The sequence below is a fragment of the Colobus angolensis genome, unplaced genomic scaffold, assembly GCF_000951035.1.
Source record: "Colobus angolensis palliatus isolate OR3802 unplaced genomic scaffold, Cang.pa_1.0 Scaffold155, whole genome shotgun sequence".
Classification (NCBI taxonomy): Eukaryota; Metazoa; Chordata; class Mammalia; order Primates; family Cercopithecidae; genus Colobus; species Colobus angolensis.
The window spans coordinates 1521179-1543889 of NW_012114655.1; the positions used below are offsets into that span (position 1 = coordinate 1521179).

The 22711-nt window shown below is 47.3% G+C and overlaps 1 protein-coding gene across 1 annotated transcript in view; it reads left to right on the forward strand.

The window, feature by feature from the left end:
• RAB31 (RAB31, member RAS oncogene family) overlaps positions 1-22711 on the forward strand; it is a 94751-nt gene that overhangs the window by 58693 nt on the left and 13347 nt on the right. Inside the window, exon 6 of the mRNA XM_011936654.1 lies at positions 21552-21661. Within this exon, the coding sequence (XP_011792044.1) occupies positions 21552-21661 (110 nt within the window). The remainder of the gene's footprint in view (positions 1-21551; positions 21662-22711) is intronic.

Sequence of the window (22711 nt, forward strand, 5' to 3'; positions counted from 1 at the left end):
AGTGTGTGTGCAGATGTATGTGTGTATGAGTGTGTGTGTAGATGTGTATGTGTGTGTAGATGTGTGTGTGTAGATCTGTATGTGTGTGTACATGTATGTGTGTATGAGTGTGTGTGTAGATGTGTGTATAGGTGTGTGTGTGTAGGGGTGTGTGTGTGTGTTGGTGGAACTGGTCTCATCCAGCACACTTCGGTTGTGTAAGCTTGTCGATCCTTGGAAAGAGCTCCGCCTGGCATATTTTGAGAATGTGCTGGATGGAAGTGGAATTAGCCCTCCAACCTTGGCTCAGCCCACTTAAGGCATTTGAGTGCAGAAGTACTTGGCAGAGATGCCTGTTCAGTGTGTTTCATCTTCTTGCATGTTCCAGAAGACAGTAGAAAGGTCCGCCCCATTCCCAGAGTGGAAGGCGTTCAGAGGCATCTGGTCAGGTACACTCAGGATGTTTAGCTTGGATTTTTTTTCTAGGTTGCTGATCTTGGTGAAGGATTTTCCTGTCTTGAACAACCCTAAACAAAATCTTCCTCTGCTCACATTATTGTGAAACTGAAGTAATGTATGGTCCCTCTGAATTCGAGGCGTGAAAGCAAAGCAGAATGTGAGAAGCCTGTCCTGGACTTTCCCAGAGTCGGTGCTCAGGGGTGTAACCCCCCGTCCCTCCTGCTGCCCGTCTCCCTCCCGGTGAACATTGTGGTCGCTGCTCCCGGGGTGGAGAGTGTGCAGTTCCCGGTGGGGCAGGCCATTCTGTTCCCTCTGCCATCTGCTGATGCTGCAGTTAGGCTTGCAAAGTCGGGGACATTTAAGGGACTGACAGAGTTGCAAGAAAATAAGAACCTCAAATGGATTGAATCCACAGGATCTGGGGTACCAGCTGACTGGCCTGGTCACGATGGCAGGAGAACCTAGTCTGCATGTTGAACTGGGGCTGGCAGCAAGTTTCTGAACAAGTAGCACATGGCATGGGGCTAATTCAAGGTCTCTGCTCTTCTAGGATGGCAGATTGGCCTAGGGTCTAAATAGAAAAGAAAGCTTTGTCTCAGAAAGTCTGGGGAGCCCAACAGGAGACTGCATGGCCTTTTCCTGGGTCTGGCGGAAAAAGCAGGGCAGTTGAGTCTTGCAAAGGAAAAAAAAGAGAAATAGGTTGTAACCTTGCCTCAGTGGTTTTAAAACTTTCATGAATCTAAGAAACCATAGTGCACTTGCTAAAATTTCCAGTTCTAGGAACCAGGTCCAGAGATTCTGATTCAATAGGAAGAAGGAGGCGAGGTTATGTGCATTTTAAAAAGTGATCCTTTTACAAGTGGTCCAAGGGTCATTCTTGGAAAAGCGTTGCTTTCGGCAGTAGAAGTTTACGTAGAGAAGAATGAGGAAGTCCCAGAATCTATCCTGGCATCTGTCCAGGTCTCTAACTGCAGGCTGCACTGTCTGGGCTTCTCTCTTGCCCTTCAGGCCTCCTGGAGAATGAAAACAATGACTCATCATCTTTCAGGATTCAAAAGTGGCACCCATTATCCTAAGCAAATTAATCCAAGAACAGAAAATCAAATACTGCATGTTCTCCCTTATAAGGGGAAGTAAGCATTGGGCACTCATGGACATATAGATGGGAACAGACACTGGGGGCTTCAGAGGCAGGAAGGAGTGGGGGGCGGTTGCAAAACTTCCTCTTGTGCTCAGTACATGGGTGACAGAATCAATTGTACCCCAAACTTCAGTGTCACTCAGCATACCCGTGTAACAAACCTACACGTGTCCCCCCCGGATCTAAAATAAAAGTTGAAATTATTGGCTGCGCGGGGTGGCTCACACCTGTAATCCCAACACGTTGGGAAGCCAAGGTGGGCAGCTCACCTGAAGTTGGGAGTTCAAGACCAGACTGGCCAACATGACAAAGCCCCGTCTCTACAAAAAATACAAAAATTAGCTGGGTGTGATGGTGCGTGCCTGTAATCCCAGCTACTTAGGAGGCTGAGGCACAAGAATTGCTTGAACCCAGGAGGCAGAGGTTGCAGTGAGCTGAGACCGCACCACTGCACTCCAGCCTGGGTGACAGAGTGAGACTGTCTCAAAATACAAACAAACAAACAAAAAAGTTGAAATTATTTAAAACACACACACACACAAAACACCAAACTGACACCATTGGCCCTGCATCTTTAATCTCTTCCAAAGCATTTCCAGGGCCTCTCTGCCCCGACCCCTTCACACCCCGCACTCATAATCACCAGGAGAAGAGATGTGATTGGGTGTAAATTAATATGAGGCTCCCCTGTTTAGCTTGGATATTTTTCTTTTTTTTTTTTTGAGACGGAGTCTCGCTCTGTCCACCAGGCTGGAGTGCAGTGGCGCGATCTCAGCTCACTGCAAGCTCCGCCTCCCGGGTTCACGCCATTCTCCTGCCTCAGCCTCCCGAGTAGCTGGGACTACAGGCGCCCGCCACGGCGCCCGGCTAACTTTTTTTTTTGTATTTTTAGTAGAGACGGGGTTTCACCGTGGTCTCGATCTCCTGACCTTGTGATCCGCCCGCCTCGGCCTCCCAAAGTGCTGGGATTACAGGCTTGAGCCACCGCGCCCGGCCTAGCTTGGATATTTTTCTAGGTTCCTGATCTTGGTGAAAGATATTCCTATTTTGAACAACCCTAAACAAAATCTTCCTCTACTCAAAATTATTGTGAAACTGGAGTAATGTGTGGTCCCTATTCTGGATGGTTCAGCTCCCTTATATCCAGCCTGTGCTTGGTTGCCTTTGGCTTGGGTAAGGGGTTAAGGTCACCTGGCTTTGGGACTTCTGTGAGAGGACCTGCAGGTATTTCAGGAACCATCTACTTTAGGGCCATGTGGCCAGGATCCTACACGAAGGAGGGAAGGTCAGAGGAAGAAGTACATATCCTATCCCACCCTGGCCCTTAAGCAAGAATCACTCCCCCGTATTTCCTCTGACAAGCACGGGCAGCCTTGACCTATAGCTGCCATAAGAAGTCATTTCTTGGGAGAAATTACTCCAACCACATCCATTCCGTGTAGCAGGTTCTAGTTCTTCATTTCTTCTGCTTGATCTTGTTTTCTTGATTTTGAATTCTTGGCTCTACACAAATCCCCTTTGACTCTTCCCAATTTGAAACTCTTTCAGGCTTTCCTGGCCATTTTTGGCCATTGGCCTTCATTTCATGGCTTCTAATGGAACTGCTTTTCAGGCTCAGGGGTCTCCTGTTGGCATTGCCTTGGAATTCCACCTCTCAGTGGTATATTTAGGGCCACGAATGAATCAGAAGGATGAGGGAGGGATCGGGAAGTGCTGATGGGAGAAAACCCCTCAGACCTAGTTTATTTTACAAGTGGTAGCAGTGGGAAGTTACCCAACAATAGTGATGATGGGGGCTGGGTTGGGAAGTGGGAGAACCTTCTTCTCAGAGGTGGTGGGAAGACCTTGAGATGGCTTTGCTGTCACTGGCTGCCTCTGCCCAAGATTCCTGCTACCCTCCCCATAAATACAACCCAGGAGATGCTCAGGGGCAGTTCTCGTGCACTCTTGTCTCTTACGAAGGATGGAATCACAGTCTCTTAAGATCTTACGGAAGCACTCTGGTGCCTCTTACAGAAACAGGGGGAGGGATGGGTGGGACTGCTGCCAGGGAGTCCAGAATTCCTTACTGCAGTAGAGGTTGTACACCAAGAAAAAGGGCATCTGGTGTTAGAAGTGAAAACAGGGTAGGGTAGCAGGAAGGAAATTAGTCCTGTCAGCTCTCAGTCATTCGATTAGCAAATACGTTTTGGTGGTTCTTTTGTGGCAGCCAAGTGCTGTGAGAACAGAAAAGAGACAGTCTTTTCCTTTGAGCTATTAATGTTTACTTCTATTTGGGCAGCCAAGAAAGGGGGTGGGGAAATATCTGATGAGCGGTATAAGACTGTATTTAATAAAGTTCCAGTTGGTCTGATGCAGTCCAGAAAGGACAGAGGAGTTCAGGAACGGGAGGGGTCAGAGTCATCTGTTGTGACTAGGAAAGGCATGGGGACAACATGTGTCCCCGGTGGGGCATGTGCCACAGGCAGTTACGGATGTGTCGGAGGAGGCAATTCTAGGAAGGGGGAAGATCTGGGACAAAGGCCTGGAGGTAGGAGTGAGCTTGGCACGTGGTGGCAGGGAGGGGCCGTCAAGAATAACTATCCTGCGCCTGCCCTGCGGAATGGAGGGAAAGACAGCTGGATGGTGTGGGTCTCAAAAGCATGCAGAGTGGGTGGGCTTAGATGTGCTGACCAGGATGGCTCCTGCCTCAGCTTCCCCATTGCCAGGCAGTCAGAACACTGTTTTCTTCTGAGCCTGTTGTGGCCCCAGGCTCCTCCTTAATGCAATGCCTCGGGTAGTCACTGCCAGTTAAAGAGATCAAACCTATTGGCCATCCTCCAAGGAGGCTATGGGAGCCGGTCTAGAGTCTTGAGTAAGTGCGTGATTCATGCAATTTCCTGTGCAATCTAGAGCTGGAAACCAGGGCAGGCCTGTACTTCCACAGTGTACACAGTCAAGTTAGAAACACCACTAGCCATCTCCTCAGTTGTTTTACATTTTTGGATAAAGTTGTGGTTTTTAGCAGATTAAAAATACATTTGGAAATAAATACTTTTTACTACAAATAATAAATTAAATTGCTTTCATCTCTTACATGTGACTCCACAACTCATTCCAGTCTTGATAGTGAGCCACAATTGAGTAGGGAAGTTTCTTAGAAATTATACAAACCAAAGAACAGAATTTGAAATGCTGTACCCTAAAAATCCAATTTATTCCAAATACTAAAAGCACTAAAGCCCGTGAACATCAGTGAACATCATGGCAAGTGTTAAATGCACACAGCGTTTTCCTTATGTGAGATAACGAGGAGGAACAGAGCCTGTGCTGTTAGAATGTGTGTGCTCTGAGATGTGCCTGTCCGTGTTCTGCCAGTGATGCGGGGCAGATGGCCCCGCCCATTCACCTGCTGCTATCGCAGGAGGAAGGAGGGAGCCGAAGACTGAGCGCCCAGAGAGCCCAGCAAAGGCATCTGGAATATCTCTTTCTTAATTACAAAAATTCTTAAAGAAGAATATATAAAACATGCGTATCGTAAGGAATATTGTGGTAATAAAATGAACAGCCGTGTAACTGTGCCACAGAGCCCCCTTCCCCAATCGTATCCCCGTCTCTCCACCCGGAAGTAACCACTCTGCTCACTTTGGTGATAACCACTTGTTTTCGTTATGCTTTACACCTGCGCCTGCATTTTCCAAGCAGCAGATTCGCCCGTTTTTGAACTTTGTAAACGGAATGAGGCTGTATGTGTCATGTGATGCCGTGTCTTTCACTCAGCATGCTTGTCAGATTCACCTGACGGGGGTTAGCTGTGGTTTCTACATATTCACTGCTGTCTACTGTTCTGTTTTATGAGTGGAGCACAGTTTATCTATTCATTCTATTGGTGGATATTTGAGTTATTTCTGGTGTGGTGTTATCATGAACATTGCTGCTTGAACGTTCTTGCGCATATACTGCGCATATATTGTGCAAGTTCTTGCACATATAAGCATTTCTCTGGACTGGAGTAGGTAAGAGTTGAATTGCTGAGTTTCAGGGTGTGCACACCCTCAGTCTTACTAGGTAATGCCAATCGTGTGTGAGCCTTCCTGCAGCTCTGCATCCTTGCCACGCTTCAGAATTGTGATCCTTCAGGGTACATAGTGATATCTGACAGTCATTTGAATGTGCATTTTCCTAATTACCTATAAAGTTATCATCTTTTTATATATTTATTGGCCATTTAAGTTTCCTCTTCTGTGAAGTGCCTGTTCAAATCTTTGCCATTTTTTTTCTATTGAATTGTTTACCATAATCTTGTTTATTTTTAGGATTTTTAAAAATACATACTTGATGCTATTCTTTTGTTATCTCTATGTGTTGAAACTATCATCTCCAAACTTAGGTCTTATCTTTTCATTTTCTTTATGTTGTCTTTTGCTTTAAAAACATTATTATTATTATTTTAGAGATAGGGTCTTATGTAGTTGCCCAGCTGGAGTGCATGGCTCATTGGAGCCTTGAACTCCTGGGCTCGAGCGATCCTCCTGCTCAGCCTCCCAAGTATCTAGGACTATACGTGTGCACCACCATACCCAGCTAATTTTTTTAAAAAATTTTATGTGTTTGTAGAGATGGGGGTGTTGCTGTGTTGCCAAGGCTGGTCTCAAACTTCTGGCCTCAAGGGATCCTCTCACCTCGACCTCCTAAAGCTCTGGGATTATAGGCATGAACACCGTACCCAGTTCTTTTTTCCATTTTTTAAGAGACAGGGTCTTGCCATGTTGTCCCGGCCGGAGTGCAGTGGCTATTCACAGGCCTAATCCCACCACTGATCAGCAGTGAAGTTTCGACCTTCTCTGTTTCCTACCTGGGCCAGTTCACCCCTCCTTAGGCAACCTGATTGTCCGTCACCCCTGGGAGGTCACTATATTGCCATGAAATTTAGTGCAGACACCCGATTGACATAGTGCTGTATAGCCCAGAACTCTGGGGCTAAGTGATTCTACTGCCTCAGCCTCCCAAGTAGCTAGAACTACAGGTGCATGCCACCATGCCTTGCTGTGTTGTTTTTTCATTGTCAGAAGTCCTTAATTTTTGTGTAACGTGATTTATCCATTTTTTTCTTTATGGTTTATTTTGGGGGCAAGAGCCTGATTTTAAGAAATCTTATTTTAAAAATATTTCCATACCTCCAAGATCAGGAAGTTATTGCCCTAGTATTAACTTACTCCCCTAATATTAACTATCTTTCATAAGGTTTACGGTTTTGGTTTTCCTATCTGTCTTCAGATCCCTCGAAACGGATTTTGATATGTATGCTGCTTGATTTTTCCCATGTAGACACCCAGTTGTCTCAGCATCATTGTTTGTACAGTCCACTGTTTTCCTACTGACCTGCAGTATTAGCTGTTATACGTCACGTGTCATGTACACAGTGTTTCTCGGGCTGTCTCTGCCGTTCCACTGGCTGACTTAGCCATCCTTAAACCAACACTGCACTAACTCAATTATGATACCTTATCATCAGTCTTGATAAACAGTCTGGACTTACACTCTGGGACCTTTAATCAATACTTGTGGGCCCCAGAAAAGATTTTATGAGCACATAGGCGTGTGGGTGTGGACGTGTTACGGTCTGGTGGAGACTGGGCTGATGCTGCACTTTGGGTTATGATGCAGGACTATGTTATGTATTTTGTTGCTCAAATGGTTCCAGCTTTGGCCACTGGGGTTTCTTTCTGTTGGTTCCTCTGTCCCTGTGACATGTGCCTATCATTTTGGTTTTTGAGCACTTCCTTACTTTCTGGCACAACAAGCTGCTTCAGGTTTATCTTGTATATTTTTGGCTCCGGCCCTCTAGTCAGCCTGACTCCTTTTCCCTAACTAGGACTCCACAGGAAACAGAGTCCCTTCTTCAAGGAGCTCAGCCTAGCAGTAGACAGCTGCTTTGTAGGCAGGGCCAGGCTTCCCTGCAGCAGAAGGAAACTTGAAATCAGGGTAATGAGCGTCAGCAGGGACAGGCCACCATGCTGCCCTGAGAGGATCGTGTGTGGACGCGGGGCTGTGGCATGGCCCTGCTTTGACCCTATGCTGTATGGCTATGCTATAGGGACAAGTGGAGCCTGGAGTGGCCTGAGCTGGGGACTGCCCTGAGGTCTTTCCACTGCCCAAGGCATTAGATAAGTAATGCCACTTTCTATTTGCACAGCAAAATCAGGGACACAGTTTTCTAGAACATGGGGTGCCTCCCCTCCCCGCAGCCCACGATGGTCTACCCTGGGTGGTGGGCCCTTGCTTGTCTTAGAGACAGAACGCTCTGCAGGATTCCGAGTGGTCAGTTGTGACCCACAGACCACTGACAAGTGGAGGCAGAGCTGTGGAGCCCTCGGGAGCCACAGAGGGCTGCTGCCTGCCACGAAATGCCTACTCAGCTGTTACTGGCCCCCTGTGGGTGGCAGTGCTAGTGATGTACAGAATCCCGGGACTAGTGCCAATGACTCTATGGATATGCTGAGTGATCCGGGCGTGCACTGCTATGGTGGCCTTTATGGTCAGGAGGTGACATGCGGTGACAAGAAAGGAAGAGCTGGCCCAAAGGGATTCAGCCCAGGGTGAGGTCCACGGAAAGGCCAGGGCCAAGATGCAGCCAGCACCCCAGGCTGATGGTGGCCTCATGTAGCCCATGCCAGAGGCCAGTCCTCGATTGCTCCAAACCCTCGCTCGAGGGTTCAAAAGGAAATGAGCGGGTCTTCCCATCAGGGTCCAGATGAGCTTCTGAGAAAAAGCATGACAAAACAACCTCCTGAACATCCCGGAATGACCGACGCACAGTACGCCCCGCACGGCACAGCACAGAGATCTTCAGGGCTAAACCGTGGATGATCTGAATGACAGCACGGCCCGTCAGCAACCTGCAGAGCTGCCTGGCCAAGAAATTGCCGGACGGAGGCAACACGTGCAGGCGAAGGAGGAGAAGAAGGAAAGGCCGGAGCAGGCAGGGGCGGGAGTGGAACAGGCCGCAAATGTTGGAGTGAAGTGCAGACCTTCCTGGCCCACACTGCTCCGAGCATCTGCTCGAGGGCAGTAGGGACCACGTGGAGGACAAGGACTTGGCGATGGTGGGGGACAGGGAAGCAGGACATGGCGGTCCCTCAGCATCCCGGCTAGAAGTCCCTCTGAAGAGTGGATGATGATGGTGACTTAAGTGTGTCTTTCGAATATCCTGAGGGGGAGACTGGAAAAGCAGACATGCAATCCTGGGAAGAAATCCAAAGGTATAAAGAACTCGCAGCGGAAGTCCAAAGTCTGCCCAGCGGGCAGGCCTCTCTGCAGGGCACAAGGGCACAGCTGGAGAGGGAGCTCCCAAAACTGCAGCTGAAGGTTCCTGCTGCCTACACTGCACCGAGAACCCACGATGGGGTCTCACGGGAGTCCACGGAGGAGGACGCCTACTGCCTGGACCTCGACCAGAGACTTCGAAAGGTTCACGAAAGCGTGAACCGCGCGTGTCCGACTTGCGAGCACTATAAGAAGATGGCCAAGACCCGGCCCAGGAAGCGAAAGAAGCATTTCCAGTTTTCAGAGGGAGATCTTCTTCCGTGAGAAAACGGCCCAGGAAGACTGGATGGCCGCTGTGTCCACTGAGAGCGCTCCAGGCGCTCCGGGAAGAAAATGGCCACGGCAGGCAGAAGCCAGCTGATTTTGAGGCCAAGTTCCAACCTCTCCGGGGTGGTGCTTTGGCTGCTGGGGTTCTGCCTGCAGCCCACAGGGGCCCAGAAGTGTCGGGGGGACCATGGGCCAACAGGGCCCCCAGAAGGGAGACGGATCACGATGTGAGGGTTTGGGTCCAGAGTACCTGCTGGTCTGATTCTGTTTTCCCCGTAACCAGGTCCTGAACGCCCAGAGCTTTGGCAGAACATCAGCCAGTGCTGCTCCCTTTAAGACACTTTTGATTGTTCTCTTGTTAGTTTAGTTCATTAGTTGATGCTGAAGTTGCTTATATTGATGTCTGATAGATGGCATTAGGAGTAAGGCACTATTTTTCAAATAAAGATTGTTTAATATAATTCTTGCAAATACACAATTTCCACCTTTCTGGGCCCTCCATAAGTACGCAGGGCAAGTATTTCATTTTCATTTAGAAAAAGGGCATCTCTTACCTCAACATCATTGTGTTTGTTATGGATAGGAAGACATAGGCCATATCTGATCTATGAGCTGTTATTAGAAAATAGCACAGGGCCGGGCGCGGTGGTTCAAGCCTGTAATCCCAGCACTTTGGGAGGCCGAGATGGGCGGATCACGAGGTCAGGAGATCGAGACCATCCTGGCTAACATGGTGAAACCCTGTCTCTACTAAAAAATACAAAAAACTAGCCGGGCGAGGTGGCAGGCACCTGTAGTCCCAGCTACTCGGGAGGCTGAGGCAGGAGAATGGTGTGAGCCCAGGAGGCGGAGCTTGCAGTGAGCTGAGATCCGGCCACTGCACTCCAGCCCGGGCAACAGAGCCAGACTCCATCTCAAAAAAAAAAAAAAAAAAAAAAAAGAAAATAGCACAGTAAATTGGCTGGAATAAACTTTGGTTTTAAAACAGTGCCAAGAGTCATAAGGTTCTTTGTCTCTGACCCAGAATTCTTGTGTCTTCTGTCAGCATCCATTGACTATATCAGATGATTTTATTGACTTATAAATAGGGCAAAGTCAATCCCTTCATGCTTTTTATGGGACAGATGGGATACTGATAGAGATATGACCATGTGGAATAGAGCCAAATAATGAGATTTAAGGGAAGTCCTTGAGATTCAGTGGTAGATGCATTGAACAAATTATATAGTCTTTTGTCCAACAAATGGTTCTCCACTATGCAGCCTTTTTTTTTTTTTTTTTGAGATGTAGTTTCACTCTTGTTGCCCAGGTTGGAGTAAATGGCGCAATCTTGGCTCACTGCAACCTGCGCCTCCCAAGTTCAAAAAATTCTCTTACCTCAACCTTCCTAGTAGCTGGGACTACAGGCGCATACTACCACAACTAGCTAATTTTTGTATTTTTAGTAGAGACAGGGTTTTGCTGTGTTGGCTAGGCTGGTCTTGAACTCCTGACCTCAGGTGAGCCACCCACCTCAGCCTCCCAAAGTGCTGGGATTACAGGCTTGAGCCACTGCACCCAGTCCACTATGCAGTCTTTTAATAAGGGGGACAAACCTGAACAGCAGGTGGTCGGCTCAAAAACACCTTTCCTATAAGCATGTGGAGCTCCTCACTAACTCAGCTGTCAGTCGTATTGTGGCAATTAGCAATAAATTTCTTCTGGGGTTGAAGAGGAAGGTTCTGCCAACTTCATACAATATTTACAGAGACATAAAGAAAGAAGTCATAAAGAAATATTCAAAGTTCAAAAAAGGAATGAACTTGAGTTCTTATTGATGCCTCTAACTCTAACCCAGAAACACAGGCCCTGTTCTAACCTTCTTTGGCGGTGGGGAAGCATGTTAAAAGCCATCAACTTCTGAATGATTAAACAGGGTGGTAAGCTTCTATTCCTGGGGATTTTCTTCAAAGACAGAGTAATCTCTTTTGCCTTCACTACACATACGGCCCAGAAGTTTGAGCATTTCATAATGTAACTTCTATTACTATTAAGAACTACAACTATCTCAGTGATTACTTTCAAATGGCACAATGTTTACTTATAGTTGATCTGTCTCCTGTTTACTTAGGAAGTGGGTTGTAAACAAGTTAATTATCATCACTGCCAACCCTAACTGAGTGCCTACTGTGTGCATGTGTGTAGTTTATGTCGATCCTCCCGTCCTTTTCCTATCTTATCAGTCAGGAGACCGAGACACGGGTGGGTCGAGGAGTTGATCCCAGGTCCTGTAGCTAAGATGGTGTCGAGTCCAGCTTCTGACCTAAGTGGTTGGTCTCAGAGCCTGTGTTCTTGACCGTCACAGTGTCTTGCATCTGCTAAGAAGTACAGACAGGACCCATGACAGAGTAACTCCCAAACTGCCCCGAGAGAACATGGCAGCTGATGTGATCCTGCTCAGAGGATTTGGAACCGACAGCTCTTTCCAGTGGCTCTTTCTCTGGCCTCTTCAGGACTAGGCTGAATTTCTGTCAGGAGAAGGGGATTAAGAAGCAAAAGAATGGCCAAGTCCCCTAGAGAACCTGTTTTCTGCCCAGTCCCTGTTGGATTCCAAATTCTGATATGTTTTCCATGAGAAACAACCCATTTAAATCTGTGGCGAGAACCTGACACTGCTCGTGTGAACTTGACACCAGGAATAGCCCCAGGTGAATAGCAGTTAAGGACGTGTGTTATTAAGTAGGTGAGGCCCCTTGGGAGCAGAAATTCTTCCCAGGTACACGGTTGTCAAGTGCTTTAGCTGTAAGTGCTTAGATCATTGCAATGTGTTATTGTCTCATTAGATATTTGCTGTGAAGGGAGTAGTTATTCTTTGTTTTTTTCAAAGAAGTTTGTTTTCAATTTTTTCCATCTCACAGGTAAAAATCCAAGTGTCTCTAAGAACTAGCATTTTAAACAGATTTTGCTGCTTTAATTATTGTTAAAATGGTTGCCTCATCTGTGTGTTACATAGACATCTTGGGTATTTAGAGAAAATATGAGCTAGGGGGAGCATAACAAACTGTGATTATTCATTTCAGTGGGTGCTTGCAGGAACGGGGCCTGCTGTGAGAATGCGTCAGCGCACACACAGCCCTGCAGCCCTCCTCTGCTTGATTTTGATGAAATGTTGTGAATGATTTCCCTTGCTTTTGGCTGCAATATCTTAAACATGTGGGATGGTTTTGACAGAAAATAATTCCACCACACAGTTAACAGTGCCTCCCACTCACTGCTGCTGTGCTGCTCATGGCCGGCTTCGTTGGTCTTTTATGCTTGACCTTGGAAGGGGGCTGTGGCTGGGGGACAGAGTAAAAATATAATGCAAAAAAAAATTAATGAGATTTTAAATGTTACATTGCAGGAGTTTGGCAGAATATAATATGCTTAGTTTTTTCTCTTATAGTATTTTAAAACTATCATATGCATGCTAGAACATGTACGAACCACCAGAGAATTTGTTTAAGGAAGCGCTCATGAGTCCACTCTTCTTTTTATTTTTATTTTATTTTTTTTACTGTAAAATGGTGCCTGAGCAGTATATATTTTATTGTGCCCTAGGTATAGTTATCTTGATACAGATCTCCAAACTACTGGCTTCATAGTATCAGATTATGAATTGGATAGAGTGAAAAAATATCAGACTTGACTTTTTATAGTCCCCTCTACAAGAATTATTCTCCATCGTTAGCAGGCTTGGGAGCTGTTGGGAAGCTTGCTACAGTGTACATTTCTGGGGCTTGCCCAGTAGACATTCCGATTCTGTAGGTCTGGGGAGATTTAGCGTATGAGGAACGGAGTGGAACACACGGGCAGAGTCAGTGTGTGAGGAACGGGGTGAAACACGGGGAGAGTCAGTGTGTGAGGAACGGGGTGAAACATGGGGAGAGTCAGTGTGGGGAATGGGGTGAAACATGGGGAGAGTCAGTGTGTGAGGAACGGGGTGAAACATGGGGAGAGTCAGTGTGGGGAATGGGGTGAGACATACGGGGACAGTCAGTGTGAGGAATGGGGTGAGAGACGGGGAGAGTCAGTGTGAGGAACAGGGTGAAACACGGAGATTTAGTGTGTGACAAACAGGGCAAAACATGGGGAGAGTCAGTTTGAGGAACAGGGTGAAATACATTGGGAGATTTAGTGTATGTAAAGATATTTGAAATCTGTGCAAAAAAGAGATAATTCAGTAAATAGTGGTAGAATTAATAAGAGAAGGAAAAATAAGAGAAGATAAATTCAAAATGGAACAAAGATTTAAATGTAAAACAGTGAAATCATGAGACTTACAGAAGATGAATAAATTTTTAAATAATCTTCAAAATGGAATTAATTATTTAATCATGATACAAAACTCATAAGCCATGGCTGAAAATGATGAATAAGCCTGACTATATGAAAACTTCTGAGTGGCATAAATGCCATAAACAGGAATCAAATACAAATAGCAGGTTGAAAAAAATTCGGAAAATGTATTACAAGGGGCTAGGTTCCATAATATGCAAAGAACAATTACAAATAAACAAGAGGAAAAAACCCTCAAATAATCCAAAACCAACCTGGGCAGAGAACATGTACAAGAATGTCATGGAACAAGAAACATTCATGGCTTCTAAAAAGTTATTCACCATCCTTGAATAAAAGTTTCTCAGAATTAATGTCAGATTTTTTTCATTGAGAAAGAACTTCAAAGTACGATGCCGTTTTACTCTTGGGGTGACTTATGAACATTAATATACTTGTCAAGTTGGCTGATCTGGCCTGTGCTCCCCTCATGCTTCTATGGAATGTTGATAATTGGACCGGGAGCTCTCCTGGGCATAAAATGATGGGGTTGAGTAGGATAACGCTACGAAGGGCCTTTACTTGTTTCTTCTACTTGCATCATTTCCTCAGTCTTTTTGGCATTCTGTAAGAAAATAGTGCCATGCCGTCATCCTCGCTGAGACGGCTTTGCAAAGATTCATTTAAGAAACATTAATATAACACTTATGCTGTGCCCTGCATTATTCTGAGCACTTTATAATATCAACCTCCTTTTCCCTTACATAAACACTGAACATTGTTATAAAATGTCCACCCAGCCTGGTGGAATGCATGGACGACATAGACTTGAGGGAAGTGAGCACTGAAGGATATTTACTGGTGGAGACGATCGCGTTCTTTCTGTGAGTAGTACGCTTGGGCTGCCTGTCTGTATTTACCCTCTCATGTGAGGTGCTCATCTGGGCCACCTGGGAACGACTCTGAGCCAAAACCCATGGCCAGGACACCTGAGTATACTCAGGCAGACGGAAGTGGAGGTGGAGCTCATCTCTCTCCAAAGGAACCTTTCCAGTAAACCTCCATAGGGAAAAGCATTCTTCTACGGTTAGCCTATGGATTTGATTCCCTTCCCTCACAGGCAGGGCTTCAGGATTTCTTCTGGTGTAGCTGTCTTCCTTCCCCCAGCCATCAGTGGAGGAGGACCACAGAGAATTTAACCAGCCCTGAAATTAGATCGAGGCAGCTGCCATGTTGCCAGGTTACTTCCACAAACAACCAAACAAGGACCCCTATTGGGTAGCACAGGCCTGTTGGAAATGCTGGAGCCCACAAGAATGTTGTTTCCTGATCCCCCTCCCCGGCTGAGAAGCCTCTGAGTGCCAGGGACCAGCTCAGGGCTCTTCCTGTGTCCAAGAGACATGACAGGCCGCTGCCTGGACCTCACTGGAATACAGGCTGGGTAACATCAGAGCCTGGGACTCGGAGGAGACTCCCTTTCATGTTTTCACCGTCAAAGCCTCCCTCCCACCCACGTGGAAGGCTGGGGGAGCCTCTAGTCCCGGGTCTTTTCCAGTTGACTGTCTCAGCACTCACCACCCTTCCCACTAAGTCCGCAGATCCCTCCACTACCCACCCCTCCTCTCTGCTGAAGGCGTCTTGGGGTGATTTTTGTCATCTAGTCATTCAGCAGATGCTTACTGATTGCCTCCCAAGAGCCAGGTACTGTGAGGACCCCCGGACATGAAAACAAAAGCCATCGTCCTGGTTCGAAGGCATCCACAGCCTGTGTAGACAGAGAGACAGCTTCACAAGGAGATGGTATGACGATAGGGGTATGACAGGAAGAGGGGAAGAGCATCTAGCCTGGCGGAGGGGCTGCCAGGCTGAGCTCTCCAGGAGGCCGTGTGAGATGTTGCCACGTGTACAGGGAGGAGCAGGTGCAAGAACTTGAAATTCCACCGCCAGCAGCCGATTTAAAATGGCTGTGGCTTCGGGGGTGAATGGGGGAAGAGTAGGACAGGAAGCCTCGTCCTGCTAAGGTGTTGGTTTGATTCTCCAGCAATCAGAAGATGTTGGAGAATCCTATTCATAGCAATACTTGCTACATTCGCAGTTTGAAGAGTCCCCACCATGGACACATGGATTGCAGGAGGCTAGAGGGCCAGGAAAGGCAACCGCGGGAGTCCCTGTGAGAAGCGAAGAGGGGTGACTGCAGCAGAGACAGCGGCTTGGCAGTGAGGCTGGAGGGAGGATAAGCAGGCTTTATCACAGAGCATTGAGGGGTTCTTGAGGGGAAGCCATGTGGGGGAACTTGGTGGTTTCTGGCTTGGGAAGCAGCAGGTTTGTGAGAAGTGGCAGATTCGTGGGTGAGAGGTGGTTGGTTGGGCTTTGACAAGTTGCATTTGTGAAGTCCATTTGCCATGAGCAGCACTTAGCTAGTTCAAGGGGGAGATGTGTCCAGACGTGGAAGAGAAAGGGTGGAGTCTGTGGCCCCCAAGCCTGTAACCACACAGCATGAACGTCAGGTCCCTAAGATGCACTGCAGGACAGTGTCCACCATGGGAGACAGTCACCCATCCTTCGTCCTGACTCAGTGCTTTCATCTCCATCACCTGAACTTGATTGGTCCCCTTTGTGGTCCAGCAGCCGTTCCTGTGGTCTCCAGCTTTCCCACTTCTCCGGCTCTCCCCACCCGCAGGGGCTCAGGAGGGACTCCAGCTGGGCTCTGAATTCCACCCTCCACCCTGACCACTCAGCCTGCCCAGAGCTGGCCGCCGCCGCTGCTTTGGGCTGGGGGTGGGCTTCAGACAGTCAGGGAGGAAACCCTGAGTAAGGCTGGCATTGATGGGCCACGCAGACTGTGATGAGCTCGGGAAACGTCTGTGAAGGAGCAGCCAGGGGACGGGGCTGGCCTGGGGGAATCCGCATCCACACTTCCCGCCGTCGCGGTAATTCTCAGTGATTTCTGCATGTAGGTTGGTCTAGAAAGTCTAAAAATAGTCTTCACTGTCAAAACTAACTCTGCGTGTTTATACTTGGCTTGGGTTAACTTGTTTCAGTTTACCTGTTTCAGCACCTAGCACAATGCCTAGCATATAGTAGACACTATACACTTGTTGAAAAAAAAAGTGAACAAAAGTCACTAGATGCCGTACCCTCCCATCGTCGTAATGATGGGAGGCCTGTGGTGGCGCCTTTCTGCCTCATGGGCCTGTGCAGTGGCCTCTCCTGAAGTGCACCTGGAGTTCTCAAATGTTCCTGGTTTCACATGTTTGCAAGGCGTTCTGGGAAGCGAATTCTCACCTTCGCAAAACTCTCCTCACAGATTGTAGGCACACCATTTGTTCCGACAGCAATTTATCTGACACTAACTGGACGTCCTACTATTCAGTTCAATTCAGACTCTGACTACCTGGAGTCAGCGTAGACCCTGCGAGTTAAGAGCTCTATCCTGCAAGACTGCCTCCCATTTCAGACTAGAGCTGCAAGTTTCCAGTATCCCCAAGTTACCTGCGTTTCTGTGTAACAGACTACAAATTTGGGGTCTCCTATGACCTCCCCTCAAATTCAGTAATTCACTAGCATGGACTCACAGAACTCGGGAAAGCACTGTGCTGTCAAAGGAAGGAATTACAACAAATTTATTTTTAAATATTCTTTAGAGACAGTATCTCGTTCTGTCACCCAGGCTAGAGTGCAGTGGTACAATCATAGTTCACTGCAGCCCCACCCTTGCCAGGCTCAAGCAATCTTCCAGTAGTCCTGAGTAGCTGAGTCCACAAGCACACGCCATCACACCTGGCTCATTTTTCCTTTTTTGTAGAGATGGAGCCTTGCTATGCTGCTGAGGCTGGTCATGAACTCCTGGTCTGCAGCGATGCTCTTGCCTTGACCTCCCAAAGTACTGGGATTACAGGCATGAGCCACTGTGCATGGCCCGAATTTAGTTTAAAGATCTCAATTGGCTTTATTCATGATTCTAGAATTGACAACGAATCATTCCATAAAATAGAATAAGTGTTCCCATGAGCTGAGCAGAGGGGATTGGCTTTATAGACAGAGAAGAGCTGAAGAAAACAGGAGCAAGGAACAGGAGCCTGCTAGTCATTTCAAAGATACTTTTCTTGGGGTACAGGCAGAATGAAGGACAGGGAAACAAAACGATAGAAAAATACCAGATTAGGCCGGGCGCGGTGGCTCAAGCCTGTAATCCCAGCACTTTGGGAGGCCGAGATGGGCGGATCACGAGGTCAGGAGATCGACACCATCCTGATTAACACAGTGAAACCCCGTCTCTACTAAAAATACTAAAAACTAGCCAGGCGAGGTGGCGGGCGCCTGTAGTCCCAGCTACTCGGGAGGCTGAGGCAGGAGAATGGCGTAAACCCGGGAGGCGGAGCTTGCAGTGAGCTGAGATCCGGCCACTGCACTCCAGTCCGGGTGACAGAGCGAGACTCCGCCTCAAAAAAAAAAAAAAAAAGAAAAGAAAAATATCAGATTAGTTAACATTTTATGTAAGGATTAAAGCCAAGGGAACTTCATTCCATGGCTACTGAAGATTTCAGCTGGCCTATTTGGGAAATTGGCTGTTACCTCTTGTGACTTCTCAGAAGGTCAGATAACCACTTAGTTTGGGTTTGGTGAAGGGGAACTTGAGCATGAGTGACTGTGTTTATTTTTAGTCTGGTCTCTTGGGGCCTAATGCAGGAGCTTAGTCCCAAGCAAAGGCCTCCTATAATATGAATTTGACATACAGTTCTGTTGTTACAGACACAGCACAGGAGTAGCTAAATGGAAGAGACAGCGAGGGCGAAGGGTGAGAGTGGGACAAGGAGCTTCCAGCCTCTCTGGGGCACCACTCCCAGCACAGCAGTGTGCTCAGCAGCCCAGACCCTCTCAAGCCTTGTGTTCAGTAGTTCGTACTGAGGCTTCATTACTTAGTCATGATTGATTAAATCTCCAGCCCGAGAGGCTGGGGCTGGGGCTGAAAGGTTCAACCGTCTGACCATGTGATTGATTCCTCCAGCAACCAGGCTGATCCTGAAGAGGCCACGGGATGGTCTAGGGCCATACCCTGTCAAACTCAGGCATGGTTGAAGGGGCTCTTCAAGAATACCAGAAGACACTCCTATCATGCGGGAGACTTCGAGGGTCTGGGGAGAACTGTGCCACCAACCAGGACAAAGACTGAGTCTGTATTTTTTATTATGCCACAGTAATGGGAACATATTTTGACAGACTCAAGAGTGGTTGGTCCTTCTAATCTTAGTTCACATTAGAGGGACTTTCACTGGCCGGATTCTTCCTGTAAGCGCCTGTTCTTTAGGAGCACAGAGTGGGCTTCTGCCCCGCTCCACCCCAACTCCAGTGCATATGACAGTCTGAAACATTTTGAGCCCCACATGTGTCTGTCAAGATGGAAATAATGGCCTCTGGCATGTGGTGCCGGTGGGTGCTTGTGCCACTGGGGCCCAGTGGGAGTGAGGTGGACAGAGTCACGGGGTTGAGTTAAGCCCTGTCTCACCTCGCATTAGGCATGTCACTTCTGCAGCCCGAAGATTTAATGAGACCCACCTCTAGCCATGGAAGGAGTCTGAGGGTATGCTTTTCTTATCTTCCTATCTCCAGATCTATGTTTTAAACTGTGAAGGAGTGAGCCTCTTGGCCATGGTCATCCTCAGGATGGAGATGTTGGGCTGTGGCACATGATATCTGTTCTCTTATAAGCCTGGTGAACCTGTGCCGCTCCTCCTTGTCCTGCAGTTGGCTTGATTAGAGGGGTTGAGGGAGCACTTCACCTGTGAATGTGATTTCCTCTCACCTGCGGGCCCAGAGACATCCTTGCTTGCCAGGTACTCCTCACCCCACCCCCCAGTCGGGTAGCAGGTGACATCTCCTCCTGCACCCCATTGTGGGCAGAGATGAGCCCCACCCTTTATCTGTGCTTTGCTAAAGACTTCGGGAAGAGGTTGGGCGCGGTGGCGCACACCTGTAATCCCAGCACTTTGGGAGGCTGAGGCAGGTGGATTACTAGAGGCCAAGAGTTCAAGACCAGACTGGGCAATGTGGTGAAACCTGTCTTTACCAAAAATACAAAAATTAGCCAAGCGTGGTGTCACACACCTATAATCCTAGCTACTCGGGAGACTGAGGCACGAGAATTGCTTGAACCCGGGAGGCAGAGGTTGCAGTGAGCCGAGATCGTGCCACTGCACTCCAGCCTGGGCAACAGAGCAAGACACTGTCTTTGAAAAGCAAACGAACAAAAAAAGACTTCAGGAGGAAGTAAAAAACACATATCATGCCAAACTGCACAGAGAAAAGCACTTTTCTGGAATCTTTCAAATATAAATGTTCTGCTGCCAGAAAAACTCAAGCGTAATCCCTGTGACAGGCGTGGGTCTTGTCTGTTACAAACGAGAGAGTGAATGTCGGGGTGTACTTTTCCCTGCAGTTTGGAAGCACAGGTACCCACTGACTTGGCTCCAGGGACATATTTCTTTTGGCTAAGAGGCTGGGGCCATCGTCTTTAACATGGTAGACCCTAGTTAGGTGTTCTTCCAGCTAGGACTGAAGGGTCCTCCCCGCATGTGATTTGAGTCCCATAGGAATTTGAATGCCAGAGTAGAATTTCCTTGGTAACTTTAAACCTCTCGAATCCATTTACAGGCTCTGAGGTGGGTGGAGGAAGGGGCGGGGAGGTAGGCGCTGTCCCTGTCCCTGTTTTAATTTTGTGTCTGCCTTCCTCTCTTTTCCAATAGCAATTCTTCTGGTTGAGGATTGTTACCTCTTGCCTGCAATATTAGAGGAGCTTCCAGATTCTTCTCCTCACCTCCATCCATTCTGTGCACCATTTTTTCCTTGACTGTGGAGCTGACCCTGTCACTTCCTGTCCTTCAGTGGCCTCTGGGTGTAGACAGACATGGTGTGCCTCCCTCTCTCAGCTCCAACCACTCTGACATTCTCTCCATTCAGGCCCATGTCATTCATTTGCAAATCCACCATAACACCCCCAGCAGTGCTGGGTGCAGAATCAACATTTAATAATCTTCAGGAATGTGTGCACTCTCCTGTCTCTGGGCCTCTGCTCAGGCTGTCCCATCCCAAATTCTTCCCTGCGTTTGCCTAGCCTTCATGGCCACACTGAAGGTGACCACCTCTGGGCGTCTTTCTGGGGTTCATTGAACAGAACACATCACTTTCTCCCCCTCTGCTCCGGAAGCACTTTATGGCGTAGTGTTGTGGATTAGGGTGAATGAACCCTGTGTGTCCATGTTCTAAAGCACAGGTGCCAGAAGGCAGGACCTGTGGTTTCCCTGGCCCCTGGGAGAGGGACTGGCATGCAGCAGCTGCTGCAGAATAGGAACTGCGTCTTTTTTATCTTTGAATCCACCACAGCATTTTCACATTGCAAAGAGGTCAATAGATTTTTTTAGGCTGGTATGGCCGTGGACCCCATCCAAGTACTAGCCAGACCTGACCCTGCCTGGCTTCCAAGATCAGACGAAATCAGGTGTGTTCAGGGTGAGATTTTCTTTTTAATTGTTCATTTAAATAGAGTTCATGCCCTAAAACCTATGTGAGAACATCCTTTTACAGATGAAAGTCCAGATATGCCATCCTGTATTGTAGCCATGGTGGGTATAACCATGCTTATTTCCAGACTGTCACAGCACATTGCATATTTTCTCTGATTTGTGAAAGATAATATGTACAAAGTTGCACAAAAGCATGTGTGCACAAACATACTAACAGTGGTGTTGGTGTTTTTTAATATTGAGTCACATAATGGGAAAAAGGTTGAAATGAGCCGTAGCTCTGAAAGATGAAATGTGTACTGCCATATTCATCATGGTTTTCCCTGCAGTTCTGGCATTCTTCTGTGGGAGCAGGAACACTATTTTATATATGCGTATCTTCTCTTCTTGGATACCAGAGACTGGGTTTTAAACTTTAAAAAGTCTCACTCATACTAGGCATCCATTCTTGCTGAGCGGTTGAGTTATTATTATTCTACAAGAAGATAAAGGAGCTGTTGCCACACAAGCTGTTTGGTCTTTTGAGTGATTTGTATTTTACAAACGAGCATTCATTTCCTGTCTGTCTTTGGCCTTTTTTCCAGGGAGGTTCCCCTGAAGGATGCTAAGGAATACGCTGAATCCATAGGTGCTATCGTGGTTGAGACAAGTGCAAAAAATGCTATTAATATCGAAGAGCTCTTTCAAGGAATCAGTAAGTACCTGAAATTGGTTTTTCAGTCCAGTTGCATTTTTATGCTTCTGGGAGTCAAAGGATAACATTTTAGATCTCTGAAGTAGGACATTTCCTCTGTGTGAATTTATCGGATGCCATGGATACAAAATCTACAGCTGTGCAGTTGTTAACACCCACTTCTCTTATCCTCTCGATTCTAGATTTCCATGATTCTGTACTCGAAGCTGTTCACTCTGAGTTCTGTAAATTAAAATGAAGTAATCCTGTTGCAAAAGTAATATTTATTTTAATTGAAAATTATACATTCCATAGCATTTTATGTTAGTATATTGAGGGAAGGAGAGATAAAATAGACAAGGTATAGAAATCAAAGTCACCCGTTAGATGGGATGACTCTAGGCAAACTGAGGGAACGTTCCAGTAATTTTTTTTTGCCTGATAAACTCCTACAAAAAGTGATGTCTCCATTGTGTGTGACCCGAAATTGGGAACTGGGTGCAGGGTTGGTGTGTACAGGTACCCCTTGTGTCTGGTGAGCTAATTAGGGAGGGTGATAGCCTCCTTCCTGGTCCCAGTGCTGGGTGCTGTGACGCTTACGGTATGCCGGCTCCCGGGGAATCACCTTATCAGCCAGAGCTGGTTCCCAGTTAATGGCCCTGCCAGCATATCTATCTGCAGCTGCGAGGCTTCCAGCTCAACAGATTTAACCTTCATAGGTTCTCTGGTTGTGTCATTCTGTTCTGGATTCTGCCAGAGAAGTCCCTGCTGACTTCCCAGACTTTCCCATCTGGGAAAACTGCTCTGAGACACCTTCAGGAAAGGTCGACCAGAGCATTATCAGGGACGTTGGGAGAAGTACAGGTGTTTGATGAAATGCTGGCCCTGAAGTTCCTGGAATATCCACCGTAGGAGGAGTTGAACCCCAAAACAGCAATTGTCTTCACATATCTTCGCTCCAGACAACTCCAGAAGGGAGACTGATGGTTTGATCTCTCTCCTGCCTAAGGTCGTTTTTGTCAGAGCTCTCAAAGTCAGAGAAGCCGTGGCTTCCCAGAACAGTTTTGATTT